General features: G+C 35.6%; 1 protein-coding gene and 1 non-coding gene across 12 annotated transcripts in view; one reads left to right on the top strand and one right to left on the bottom strand.

Moving 5' to 3' along the window:
* LOC140145892 (adhesion G protein-coupled receptor L2-like) overlaps window positions 1–15,195 on the bottom strand; it is a 217,448-nt gene that overhangs the window by 111,715 nt on the left and 90,538 nt on the right. For 9 of the 11 annotated variants that reach the window (XM_072167599.1, XM_072167605.1, XM_072167607.1 and 6 more), the window contains 4 exons: window positions 11,630–11,745; window positions 7,270–7,500; window positions 5,933–6,049; window positions 3,984–3,998 (listed from right to left, as the gene is read on the bottom strand). In XM_072167599.1, coding sequence (XP_072023700.1) covers window positions 3,984–3,998; window positions 5,933–6,049; window positions 7,270–7,500; window positions 11,630–11,745 — 479 coding nt within the window. Of the gene's footprint in view, window positions 1–3,983; window positions 3,999–5,932; window positions 6,050–7,269; window positions 7,501–11,629; window positions 11,746–12,760; window positions 12,880–15,195 lie in introns of all 11 variants that reach the window. The other 2 variants (XM_072167601.1, XM_072167600.1) reach the window with 2 other exon arrangements.
* Window positions 124–197, top strand: Trnam-cau (transfer RNA methionine (anticodon CAU)). The gene has a single exon. It is a non-coding gene; the product is annotated as a tRNA-Met (tRNA).

The raw sequence follows: 15,195 nt of genomic DNA, 5'->3' as shown, positions 1-15,195 counted from the left end.
TTTTTTAAAGATAAGTTCATACCACGGAAAAACAGTGGCATGATCGACGGGAATTATTTGCGGGGAGGAGATAAGTTTAAGTGACCGCTTATGGGTTCGAATTTCAACCAGCCTGATCATGAAGCTCCCGTGGCCAAGTGGTTAAGGCATAGGTCTCATAAACCTGAGGTCCTGGGTTCGATTCCCAGGCGGGATCACTTTTTCTCCTTGTCTCCTTTATTATTTGCGACGGCGAACCTGGTGAAAATTAATGTTTATAAGTTCATACAATAATTTACAATACCCAGTGTGACATCAAACACATCAAGACATCTAGAAGGGCTCTATAGACCTTGTAGGAGAATGAACAACCTGACTCAAGCACAATGCCCCCACCCTAAAACCAGCCTAGTTCTTAACTCAACCGACCAAACCTTTTCTTTTATATTCACATCTCGATCTAGGATCCACCAATACCTACCCTAATCCTTTTAAATGAAGTCCAATTGAAATCAATTTCTTTATCTGATGAACACTTTGTGAGTTTCCTTGATAGTCTCCGCACACAAATGACTTGTCATACAGGTGAGCCAATATCCTTAACTGTGTCAAAGTCTAGACTGTTAAAATTGTACGAAGAATTTAGTTTGGGTGTTATGGAAGAAAATAGCTGCCAGAAGTGCTTAGTTTGATTAACGTATGCCTCATACTTAAAACCTCACATCAAAATTGTGTTGTGTGTGACAAGCAGTCACGGTGTATGTTGAGTTAAACAGTCAAAGTTGAAACTGTGTTGAAGTTGATGTAAAAGAAAATATTTATATTTTCATTGCATTCAAACTTTCTTTTTTCCCCGATTCAACCTTTTTGCACACACTCACTACATGCACACCCCATTATTATTCACAACTATTCAGGATAAGTCATCATAGTTACTAGTATTATTGGGCTATTGCAATTGAAATCCATACACCCCTTATGGAGGACATGACCTTAATCTTCCACATAGGGAGTATGAATTTCAAATAGGGTCACCTAAATGAGAGACTCCATTTGAAATATAAACCCCATATGTAAGAGATTAGGGTCATATCTTCAACAGGGGGTATATGGATTTCGACTGGATCAGCCCGATGTGAAGAGATATGGATCTGAATAGGATGTGCAATTTGACAGTGTCAATTGCAATTTGAACAAACTTATCAATATGTCGCAGCCAGAGGGTAAAACTTCTCAATGGTACTTACATACCTTATAGTGTGTCTTGTCTCAAGTTGAGACTAACGCCTTGTAGGATTTCGCAGTGGCAGTTTTGAATCATGCGCATTAACCTAATCATGCAGAGCATGTACACACAACAGCGATTTTGTCCATATGCTGGCAACGCAACATCGTAAACGCACTGATGGCACCAGAGATAATGAAGAATGAAATGAGACACTCCGCACAATTAATGTACAAACGGCATATACTGATTGAGGACAGCAATAAGCGATGGATAATTTATGAATTATTAACAATCACATTTTTGAACCAATCACAGAGCAGAGTTTTGCCTAGTCTCAGGTCAGACTGTATGCCAGGACCGGCTCAAACTGGCTGTGTCAGAGACTAGCATGAGTTTGCACGATAATTTATTAATTTATTAAGAATAACTGTCCTCAAACAGACTATAATAGTCCCACAGTTTCTGTGAGGATCTTCAAATCCATTCCTGCAAACAACATTTATACTGATCACCAAGACTAAATCCTTCATTGTCTTCACTGCGCATGTATTTGTGTTGTACCTGTAGTGACCACTGAAAAACTTACTGTCCGTATCGTGTCGGACACATGCAAAAATTTCTAGAATTTACATAATGTTTAGTCTCATAGTACCATGCATTGACAACATCCATGCAACACACTCATTAAGAACTGTTATCTGTGTGCCCTATCCATCCTACGGATTTACGTGTGGATTAATCAATTGGCTATTCCAGTTGAAATACATACACCCTCAACAGAAGACATGACCTTAATCTCCCACAAACGGGGTATGGAGTCACCCATTCAAGTAACTCCATTTGAAATTCACACTCCCTGTGTGCAAGATTAAGGTCATGTCTTCTACAGAGGGTGCAAGTGGAGATATCCATTCAGGTAACCCCATTTGAAATTCACACTCCATGTGCGGAAGATTAAGGTCATGTGTATGGATTTCAACTCAAATAGCGCAATGATTCAGAAGGGATTTTAGACGTAACTCCTTCAGATGCAATGATGATAACATTTACTGGCATGGTCCATGGTTGTAAGTTTGATGTGTATTAGTATACGTAATGAGTCTCTTTTCATCATGCAGTATAATCAGTGATGTACTATGTGGTGCAAAAGAAACTTGTGTAACTTTCAATGGCATGCACCAAGAAAATTTGTCTGGGGGAAATGCACAAATTAGAGCTATAGGTACTTTAGTTTGCCTAAAATTTGACAGTTTAGGCCTAAGAAGTGGAAATTTCCCCATTTCTTATTTGACTGGGGGAAGTTGGGAGGGAAACCCAAGATTGGGGGGATTAAGAAAATAACAGAACTCCCAATAATTAATTAGTCTGAATAAAATGAGCGTGGAATGATATAATATTATAAATCATTTTTAATAATTGTTAAAAGTAAGTTTAAAGATGCTGGATGACTGATAACATTCACTAATTGTTATAATGTAATATTAAATTTCTAGTTTTGTTAAACCAAGTTACATGCATGATAGTCAACTAATCTTCATTCACATTAATTACTTAATGGATTAAACATACAATGCCGTCATCCACGATGGGTCACAATTACAACACACTGGTCAACAGTCAACACATCATTATATAGTTACTAACCAGTCCAGCCCAAAATGATAAAGTTGTCTTACATTGACAAACGCAACAAGAGGGGAGGACCTTTGACCTTTCTGACCTTGTGTCATAAAAATTATTTATTACGATTTATAAAATGTATTAAAAGTTCTTCTGTTCTACTGCTTTAACTGCTAATTGCAAGGTGGTGCAAGGTTGTGCAGTTCCTTCACTGTCTTGTGCACTAGGGTTCTTTATCTCACCCGCCTCACCCCACTGGGGTGTAACAGGGAGCTGTGAAGCTGATCCAAATCTTTTGAGTTCTGAAGATACCTGTTGTATAATTTGGCCACACAATCAAACAAATTGATCCCAATGAAATGGTATAAACTGTTGAAAGGGTCATACCGAATGATGAAGTACACACACAAAAGGTCAGAAGTCAGGGAGGAAATGGTCAAAGTTCAAGTCAAATGATAGTCCTCTATTATTGTCAGTATCACAACAAATCTGATCAATATGTTATTTTATGTATTTAGAACCAATCTATGATGTGGGGTTATAATGATGACCACAATGCACTTGGGGTTACCATGGTTACAGGACATGTCACACCTGCAGACATAACAAACTAATGGCATTCTGTGGATGATCTTCTCTATCTTGATTTTGTTCTGCCCTCCTGGGTAAAAATGCAGTATCCCCTGCTCTGTTAATAAATGGCAGAGAAGATATCTTACCCTTCCCAAAATCCTTTGCAACATGATACATCACCTCATTATAGCAAAGGACACTCCTATTACTTTGTACAGGTTCCCTTTGTTTTCATTTTGAGAATAGACTGCTAAACATTGGTCGATCATCATGAAATAAACATATTTTGCAAGATCTGGATGTGCTCTGTTCATTGAGGTCTATTTCGTCACTATCGACCCATGTTGCACTAGATAGCAAATAAGTACAGAAAACAGAAATGGAAGAAATGCATTGTGGGAAGTGTAAGATACCTCCTCTGATACTGCATGTTTACTATGAGATCATACTGATTAAAAACATTCCCTTAAAAAGACAGTATCTGTCATGTTAGTTCTTAACACATACTGTCTTTGTACTTGGTTGGAAGGGCAATTTTGGGAATCCCAAGATTTAAGAAAGATGAATCCACATTAACACTTACCCTGCTGCATAACACCTTGAAAGTAAGGAAAAGATGATAGCATGTAAGAAACAGATTTAAAGATAGGAAAACACAAAACTCTTAAGCTTACTGCCCTCCCATGTGTAAGCTTACCTCCCTCCCATGTTTAATTAAGCTTACCTCCCTTCCATTTTTCAACATATAGATGTACAAAGAATCCCGTGACCATTTCAGATGTGACAGGTTCATTACGCTCTGTAGAATTGCTGCTGTACGTAACTACCAAACAGGTTTTTTTGTCACAAACATGCAAAATCTCCACTCCTACATGCACCACTTAAGATGGGTTCTCTCCCCAGTTACCACCGCACAATTTCTTCCCTGACATAAACATGCAAAATCTCTTGGGTTTGAAATATTCACGGGGCCCAAGCGCAGTTGTAAAATGTTAATGTTAAACTGGTCCACATTTTGTGACACTTTGCAAGACTTCAAATTTGCAAATCAACAACATGCAACATATAATGCCACTGATTGATTTTGAAGTAAGTTGCAGACTTGGGGGACAAACGGGCAGTGATTTTCATGGACCTTTCAGCTCAAGGGCCAAGCTTTATAATTGCAAACATGGCTAACATGCAACACCAACTAGTATTCAGTAATACAGCACCAAAAATCTAGGCACAGTACCCTAATGAGACTACATCATGATTAACCATCACAACCCATCCCAAGATTAACCTGTTATTACTCAATTACATTCAAGTCTTTCAAAAATGAACTTTAAAGATGGGTAAAATCTGCTTAACCATGTCAAAAATGAACTTTAGAGAAAGACAAAGGCTTGTCTAATCCTGTTCCTCTCTGCCCCCAGAATGCACCCCACAATAGTGATATCTGAACTACCCCATCTCAGTACCACAATCATACCCCTTGTCTTCAAACTCATGATACACCCTAACAGCTGCACCTCTGTATCCAATCATATATACCATGTACCTGGCCATGTTTTGTATTAGTAGGTGGAAATCCACCCAGCTTAATGGTTCAGTTAGCTACACAGTGACACAGCTTTTACATTTGTTTCAAGATAAGACATTGAGACCTTCTCACATGGGACTGTACACCATGTGGTGGCGGGTACTACCCTGGGAGGGACAGGCCGAGGGAGAGCTTGCTCGCCAGCTATTGAAGATCATTGACAAATTGCTGGGATTTGATGTACAATTTAGATAAGGGGACATTTTAAAGAATATGTCATATTGGTTCTGTTGATAGGGTGGCATTTCGAGTTTGGGAAATATAACCAGTCATGATGGATATGGCTGATATTTAAATTGCAAGTTGAAATTAGGTGGAATAAAACTCATGTTACAAAGAAATATCTGTCTGAATCTTATTCAATTTATAATAGACGAGACTCATAATCTTGTGGATTAATATAGCATGCTGTACACACAGTTGGGCAGAGCACCAATAAACCAGTGCTCTTTGTGTATTGCATGGCTGGTGTATAAAATGGTATTGCGGACATTTTTAAGTTGTTTCTTTCGAGAACTATTGCTTTGATAAATCTTCTCTCCTTCCATGCAGCAAGCATCATTAGCTGCTGTTAGTTAGGTTGAAAATGTACACAAAGACATGGAGAGAACTTCAAGTTAACAGGTTCATATGTTAACAATAGTTGTACCTCCTCATCTAGTGTTGAAAAGGCAATAAGTGTAGCTAAAACGTTCACTTGACCCCTTAAAAAATCATTTGACCCCTAAGTTTTTTATTTTATGTCAGTTAAGGGGTCATTTACCTGCCAGCGCTACCCCTGATTATACACAACCAAGAAAAGAGCTTTGTGACTATTGAACCGCTTTTTGGACTACTGAACCTTAAGACTTGCAGTCAGTCCCAAAATTTTGAATGAATGAATGAATGAATATTCATGCATGTTATCATGCATATTCATGAATGAATATTCATGCATGCTATCTTACCTGTGGATCCTTCTGGACACGGCCTGGTGACCTGTGTATGGACCCTGGTCTCCGGCCAACTTATTCCACGTTCCATTACAGCAGAACACGTCTGTGGCTGCGGTGTTGTTGTAGGAACTGTGAGTAAATAAAATATTCAGGAACATTTAACTAATTTTATCCTCAGTAACCCAAAATATGTAAACTTACACTAACTCTAACCTCACACACTTAGAAAAAAGGTTCAACCTAGAACCTATTTTGTCCTGTATATGGTTCTAAAAATGGTTCTAAAAGGAACCAAAAATGTTTTATAGGTTTAATGACTTTTTGGTCATATACAGAGCCTTTAAAATTGGTTCTTTGCACATGGACTCTTTTAAAGGGTTCTCAAATCCATAAAAATATTTCTTTACACAACCCAAAAAGCTGACCAAACCTTTTTTTGCTCCTTTAGAACCATTTTCTGGCAAAGGTTCTTTCTAGAACCATTTTGGGAGAGGGTTCCGTATGCATGACAAAAAAGGTTCCAAGTCAAATATTTTTTCTGAGAATGTTACTACCGGTAAACTTGGACAGAGGTAAATCATTTGGAGGAAGTTTTCACTATTCGGACGTCCGCAGTTACTCGCATTATGTCTCATTGCCTGTGTTTATAAACACACACAAAATGTGCACACACTATATCTTTCTCACCCCCACATAATTTTATATTATCAATCAACTCATCATCTTTATCACAAGGTAGTTTGCAATCATTACAGAAAACCAATAAACAGATTTAATTGCATTTTTGTCTCAATTAATTTTCAGTTGTATCTTGCCTTAGGCTTAATGAATTTCAGTTATCAGGTGCTCTGTATCATGTAATTTTTAAACTTAAGCATGATACCAGGCCCGTAATCAGGGGACCAGGACCACCCCCATCCAAAATGTCCTCTTTTTGACTAAAAAAAACCCCATTTGCGAGCGTAGTGAGTGAAAAAATTGAGGGGTTTTTTTTAGCCCTTTTTGGTCATAAGAGTTCAAAATTTTGAAGAAAAGCCCAGTTTTTCAAAATCTACCCCAAAGTCCACTTTTTCAAAGTCCACACCCAAGTCCACTTTTTCAAATCTGCCCCCCCCCCATGAAATCTTGGTTATGGGCCTACATAATATCTTGCTGAGGGTTAGTGTTAGATCTGAGTTTAATTAGAATCTGATTCTGAGTTAGATCTAGAGATGGAGTTCAATTGGTTAGAATTAGAGTTAGCATAGATGTAGAATTTAAAATTAAGTAGTCAGAATTAGCCCTATTTTTTCAGACAAATAAATAAATTTGATCATACAATAACTGCTTTTATGTAATGTTGCACTAACCTTGTGGTGTTGTATTCTTAATTGTAGTTCTAACACTTTCAGTCGTTGCTTTCCTGGTAGGTTGCACTGTCGAATCTACCGGCGGAGGAGGCTGCTGTGTCTTTCCCTTAGTGGTAGGCACTTCCGGTGTTGTACTCTCCGCATTCGTAGGTTTTGGCTTTTTCGTTGTGATGTGTTGCATAACCGTTGTCATCATCACAGGCATAGGTGTTGTGGTGGGCAATAGTGTTGCTAATGGGGGAAATGTAGGGTAACAAAGGTTAAGTTTCTTACTTAAAATATTATGATAAAATTGTTTCACTTAATTTAATATGATTGAATCTTATTTCAGACTTAATTAAAAATTATTTTAATTCAACTTGACTTCACAAAACCATTCTTATCCTTCTTTGAAGTCCAATTCTCTTATAAAGAAGCAATTTGCTCTTGACTTAAACAATTTCATAAACGCAAGACGAAATTATCTTTGTTTTACACAATATCAGAAAAGAAATTTCCAATCAATCAATAACTTAAATGTTTCCTCTGACAGCATTAGTAGCAAAACAATACATTTATCCAATATATTTCCAGTCATCAATGTTTAATTCAACTAAATTTACTCTCATATATTCAATTTCTACAGCTTTACCTTAGATTTGGTACAAAATTAAAGCCTTTGTGTCAAAGCTATGGAACAATTATTATAGTCCAAACAATTGAAGCTACAAAATTTACATACATTACCATGCAGCGTGGACAGAGAAATAGAACATCCTTGCAATTTGCAATCTTTCAGAGATGGAGTTAGGTCAAATTACGAATATTATTTCAACTAGATGATTAACACGAGAAAAAAAATGCTGATAAAAATGACAGATAAATAAATGTCAGCACCTTTGTTCTTTTTTGACACACATCATTCAAAGTTTTCATGTCATTATTATGAGTGAATTCTCTACTTTCATGCCTAGACCCATTACGCTTTAACGTTTTGGCATCATTTATCAGAGGACACTAAACTTCAAAGAAATATCTCACAATCTGATCTAACTCCACCTCCATAGAAAACACACATTTATTTAAAACAACAAAGAAGATTCTTGTAAACACATTTTATAAATTTTGTGAAAGATTATTTGGTTATTTTTGTTTCAACTACGATTATGTTATGTTACTATGGTTATGTCCAAACTAATGTATGTGCAACTAACAATGAGATGAAATGTTTTCATGCATAACAGCCCGGACTAGCTAGAACTCTAAAACTATCCTATGGAAGAATGTCCATAACTAGTTGGTGAAATCACCAGTATTGGATCACATATTAATCCAGAAGTCCCAGGTTCAAATCCTGGTCAAGGGTGATTTTCCCTTGGTTGTTACGCATTATGAGGGGCTATATTGCAATATTACATGATCACCATTAAGAATTGGTTGTATGTGGCCAAAAAAGTTAAACAAAATAGAAATTAACATTGCTTCACAAACCTGAACACATTCTTTACAAAAAATTTGAAAACATTGTAAAAACCTTTTTTTTTTTTGGGGGGGGGGGGAAGCAGTCAAAATATTACTATGAATATCCTAGACTTTGTCTAAACTTGTGTAAATATAAAATCAAATAGAGCAATGAAATCACCAAACATTAGTATTAAAATATGTTATTATTTGTCTCAATAGTTTATCAATATTAGAAGGCAATTTTCACTGCAAATTGCGTGTATGTCAGACATTTGTTATTTGTTTATTTTCAGCAAGTACATAAGTAACAATGTATAGAAATTGAAGAAATATGGATTGCTTTTCAAAAATGCCCCATTTAGCAGCATTAATTGGATTAATTTTGTTTTCAAACAGCTCATTTTTTAAATGTCAGTACAAAAGTCAGTATTTTGTTTTTCATTCTGCACTCCAACATGCATCCTTGTAAGAAGGAATCAATTAATTATTAATTAATTAACTCGTTAAAGTTGTTACGTTAAGTTTGTCGGGTTAATCGCATTAAAATTAGAAATTCACGATTTGTGGGTTATAATTAAGAGAATACGGCCCGTAAGTTACGTCGTCTCAGGCATTCGCAGCTTTTGAGAAAACATGTGCTGTCATGCACTGTATGGCTCTAATATGTTAAAAGAGTGGTATTTCCTATTTAAATCACTAGTATTTTACTTTCTTTTGCCATGCTAAGGTTAACTTTTCTATACTGGGCACAAAAAGTATCCAAACACTTAAAACAAAAGCAATGTCTTAAAGACAGTAAAACTAAATTGTAAAATAAAGTGGTCAGTAGATGGAGAATTTTATTCTGGAAATTTTTATATCTAATTCGGTATAACAATTTGAATAAAAAAAAGAGAGCTTTTCATAAGGCCTAAAAAAAAATTGTTTGATTGGTGTAACCCGACTGACCCTAAAAATAGGCCCGACCCTAGACTTTTTGTCTTATTTTTTGCAAAAAATTAATTAAAAAAACCAAAAAAACCCCTAAAATTAAAAAAAAAGGAAGAAAAAAGCACTTTAGAGCATAATGTGTAAAAAAAAATGCCGACCACACCGACCCTAATTTTTTTTATGTTACGCCAATCAAACAATTTTTTTCAGGCCAAGTGACAACAAAAATTAACATTTACTTGTCCCTCAAAGCACCAAATATTAAATACAGTGGAGTGAGCATTCATCCGTCAGGCTGCACCAAGCCATAACTAAAGGCAGCAGTAATTGCCTTGAAGGAGGAAATATCTAAATTTTTCAGTTTTGAAACTCTACCTTTTGCCATTCAAATGTGTATAGCTTAGTGAATAAAGTTGGAACATGCCGAATGAAGTATCAAAGTACGCAGACCAAAAAATCCCTAGATCTATTGACAACTGCAATTTAGTGTAAAATTGCTTTTGCTTAAAGTATCCGGATACTTTTTGTGCGCAGTATATTTGACTCACATGGGAAAAGGTTGTAACATATGAAAAAATTAAAACAATGTACTGTCTTTTGCCATAGATTAGTTAACTGTATGACACATACTTGGGTAATTTAGTATCTTCCTTTTTTATCTTTGCAAGTTGATGTACATTCTTTTACCATGTGAGGGTCTTGGAAAAAAAGTTCATTCAAAGCTGCAGCAAAAGGGAGTAACATGTTAGTGAAGTAAACAAAAGATACACCCTTTTACCAACCATATTAGAGCTGTGTAAGTGGTGGTGTTATGATTAATGTTAATTATGTTAATTAATTTTGTGTTTTTTTCTATGATGAAGATGGTAATGATGATGATGATGAATACCTCGAGTGTCGGTGCAAATTCAGCCCATGATGTGGATCAATGTGTAACAGCTGTGTGCAGTACATTCTAAGAACATTTTCAAGTCATCATTATTTCAGGATATTTGAGTAAAAAATTTAGTTAAAAAAAACTGTTGAAATATCTTGTACAGATTTCGGTTACAAAATTAACTCATTTTGGTAGTTCAAGCTTACAAGAAATAGTAGACAAGGTGCATGATTAAAGAGCCATTTCAGGCTATTCCAGTTGAAATCTATATATCCCCATAGGAGGACATGAGTTCAGTCTTCCACACAGGGGTGTGAATTTCAAATTTGGTTCCCTAAATGGGCGACTCCATTTGAAATCTACACCTCCTGTTTGGATGATTATGGTCATGTTTTTCATTGGGGGTGTATGGATTTTGACTGGAATATCTTATTTTGTATATCTGTCATTTTCCACATCAGTGTTCACTCTTACTATATAATATAGAACCCTTGTGCAAATTAGGTAAAAAATATTTATACGGAATGGGAATTCTCTGCCACAAAACTCACTTCCAATGCACCACAATCGCGACATACTTCATAATGCCCATCTCATACTTGCAAACTTACAACAGTCAGTCGTATGTCATGCATGAATTGACAATTAATCTTATTTTAATATGTACATTGTGTGATATGTCCATTGTTTATGAATACGACCAGTCATTAATTTACAACCGAGTTTCACAAATCAGGCCCTGGTTGTGATTTTATGCTAGGCCATGCTTGCGACTTCTGATCAATTATATCCACAATAAGTATGATACAGGCATCAGAGTGAACACTGGTTCAGATAAACAATTTTCACCTCCAGTGAAAGGTTGAATATCCTGATTACCAAACAGATCGAGCATATCAAAGAAATGGCTCTTTAAAAATCTATAAAAGATCACATAAAGTCACAATCACTTAAAAAAACATGAAAAAGTTCCCATGACATTGAAGAAAATAGAAACACCAGAATTACACTAGAAACACCAGAATAGACTCTAGAAATACCAGAAGAAGCGGAAGAAACACCTATACAGGGTGACTGAAAAATAATGCGCTCTGGTGTTAAAATACTTACTAGTGGGTGCTGTTATGCACTCAAATTGAACTTCCAAGTATTTAACGGTTCCTGGGCAGTTATCGTCGAATATACTGGACGAAACCCGAATGGAACAGGACGCTTTGTTGTTACACCTAAAATGGAGTTAGATAGATGCAAAACATGCAAATGATGTAAAAAACTCTATTGTACTAATTAACATAGAGGGCGCTCTACATTTGAGCATGGGTAGTTGTGATCTTTCCACTGCTACGGTTGTCGATGCATGACCGCTGTTCAGCTGGACCTGCTTGAGTTTCAGAAGATATAGATGATGGCTAGCAGTTTGGGTAGACATGCAAAGGTTGGTTGTCATGGTGATATTTTGAGGGATTGTGGGTAGGTTAAAGGTTAAGTGTGATGTTACCTGGTTTAAAAAGTTACACTATATTATTATCATATCTTGCACTAAAGTGATAAACTTGCACTACTTGTAACATAACTCAATCCCCAAATCTTCAATTAATCATCACTTAATGGTTTTATTAAACCCGTTAAAATCACTTTAAAAGGTGATACCTGATTGATTGAATTAGTGACCTTTGACATTGAATCTCAATTGGAAATGTTGAAGACTCCCAATATATCAAACTCTACTAAAAAAACTCAAGAAATCATATAGCCTACACAAACCGTAATTTGCATTCAACACAAAATGTACCCTGATTGGTTACTGTGTGCATTTACTTGTGGAAGTGATATACTGACCAATCACAGCACATAATACTATGTAAAATGCAAATTGCTGCTTCTGCTGCTCAAAAGTAAAAAACAAACAAGAACTGTCTTTAAAAAGAACAGCACTAGTCCTATTAACCCTAACCTTACTACTGGTGAGTGATGTTAATGTTAGTCTGTGACGACTTTGCTATCAGCCATGCAGCTATAGGTTTGAGAAGTTAACAATTCAATATTTTTGGTCTAGCAATTTAAACAGTACTAGTACTATTATGTTAACCAAGTTGTGAGTCAGCGCATGGAAGATGGTTGGTGAGATCATTTCAATCACAAGTCAATTCCATGCAAGTAAGGCGATGTAAGTCAGTCAGTGATTGGTGGAAATTTCCAGGCAGGGTTGTCATAGCGATGACCTCTGCCACCATTACTTACATGTACTTGGTGTTTCACACCTGAGGTCAACTTCAAGGAATTTAAACGTATCTGGACAGGGGTCAACCCCGAAGACGGCTATGTTCACAGGGACGGAACATGAGAATCTGTTGTTGCAACTAGGGTGAGTAAAGTAAAGGTATTGAGTTAAAATTCTCTAATCTCAGAGCATGTGTATAATTTGACTTCAATTAATTATCACTCTTGTTATCCAGAATCCTCTCCACAATATAACCTACAAACATAACATACTGTGTAACTTTACAAGTTGCTTCAAATCTTTTGGACATAATTCACAAGAACAGTTTGAACAATCGGTCTGTACACTACGCACACAAGGAGACCAAATTCAGGGATGTACGATGTAAGATGGCACATTGGTGTACTAAAACATAACATTGCATGTTAATCAAGTTGGGAACAAGACAAAGCAGGGCAAAATTGTTATTTCAACTGCTTTAGGAATTAACAGGGATGGTTTTGCAAAAGGTAAGGTTCACTACGGAATGCAAATCTGAGGGCCTTATACTTGAAACTTGGTTGTTCTGAAATTGAGGTTGAGGATTCCTAGTATCTGCAGTCAGCATCAACTTTTATATTTTGGGGCAAAATAATATATTAGAATCTAAAAAGCACACAAACATTCATTCTAAACCAAAACATAACACTTGCTTGGTAGTTGTGCTTCTTAAACTTTTTTGCCTATCAGTATGATAATATTCTTGCAAAATTTGCCAATCAATTGGGGGGAAAAATAGTGTTAAGCACCAGTTGACACTTTCATCTATACATGAAACAACCAATGCAACTACTGCAGTAGCAAAACAACTATTGGAATTAAGTGGTGCACATTTTTGTTGGTTAATTTGGGGTCTGTTAAAAATATTTGAGTCTACAACTGTCTATATTTCTACAAATATGCACATGTATACCTGTGAATGAAAATGGTAACAGCGAACTTAAAACATTGATTGAAACAGTTATCATACAGATTATTATTATACAGTTGTGATAATTCTGAATAGACTATTTTGAGAAATGTGCAGAAAAAAATTGAATTGTGGGATGAAAAATATATTTTAAAAGTCAAACTGAAGTTTGAAGGCAAAATAGAGGTGAAATTATGGAAACATTATTCAATGCATTTTATACCACTGGATACGTCTGGCTACATAATGTTTATGTACCAAAAATTTCTTGCAGAAAAATTTGTTTAGCAAAAATATCGCCAAATTTGAATTTCGTTCTGGTATACCAGAACGAAATTACAACAGTGGCCTATGGAGCAGTGTAACACACAATCATGCATAACTCGCAAACGCAAATTCGGAATCAACTGAAATTTTGAGAATAAGCTTTTTTCATGAATATCTACTGAAAAATGTCATAAAAAGAGTATGCTAGGATCACGAAATCCTCCTTTAATAGGCACAGAGGAAAGCTGGCAAAGGAGAGTACTTTAAAAGGGTGCTACAAAACAATGATCTTTGCCAGCACCTTTTTTTACAAAACTTAAGCCATAATCAGTTTTATTTGAGAGGAAAATGATTACAGTACATTGTATGTGTGCATAATTTCACTCTATTGCCAAATGGAAATTAAGTGTTTAAATTTCAGCAGTTTTCTACTTGAATGCAATCACTATCACAATTTGATTCAAAACGAACTGCTAATATGCTTATCAATAGGTACATGATGCATTATCACTTCTGAATTGTGACTATATTCATCTAACTGGTTGAAAAGTAAAAGTGAAAGCAAACCAATGGATGAGGAAAATAATGTAAATATGCAATCAAAAATCCTATTTCATACAGATGTTTGACATGCTGGTGGTATAAACGGATGGGAAACCAAAACTTATACCATAAACCGGTCAACAAATGCTTTTTATCTCTTGCACTATGGATGAATTACAAATTTGATGTTTGAAATCATAGCAATAAATGTACTTTCATTCTAGAATCTTCAATGAGAATGGAAAGAAATTTACTGATTAACGAGAAATGTTTGAATAAAGCAACTAAATGTTTGTTGAAAAAAGATGAGAGAGTGAGAGTGAATGACATACTAACTTTTTTATCTTCCTGACTAAAGTTTAAATACTGAATGTAAACTAGAATGAGAAAAGACAGGAACTTGACAAGTTTACATATAGGAACTAGTTTTGTAACTAAATAGTTTAATAATTTTTCTTTCATTTTAAGTAGAAAAAGCACCTAAGCTGCACAATCTCACTTCTAACATGTTTTAAGAGAACATTATGACATTAGCTCAGGAAAGGGCTATCATGAACCAAATTTGTTGCAGAAATGTTTTTATATAATGCACAGAAAATTGATCGATCTTTTATAGCAAAACCACTACCAATCTACACATACATTCCTCTAAATTACTAAATAGATTAATAATTATTGGGGAGGGGTAAAGCCAAT

The sequence above is a fragment of the Amphiura filiformis genome, chromosome 2 (assembly GCF_039555335.1).
Source record: "Amphiura filiformis chromosome 2, Afil_fr2py, whole genome shotgun sequence".
NCBI lineage: Eukaryota > Metazoa > Echinodermata > Ophiuroidea > Amphilepidida > Amphiuridae > Amphiura > Amphiura filiformis.
This window is presented reverse-complemented; position numbering and strand designations above follow the sequence as displayed.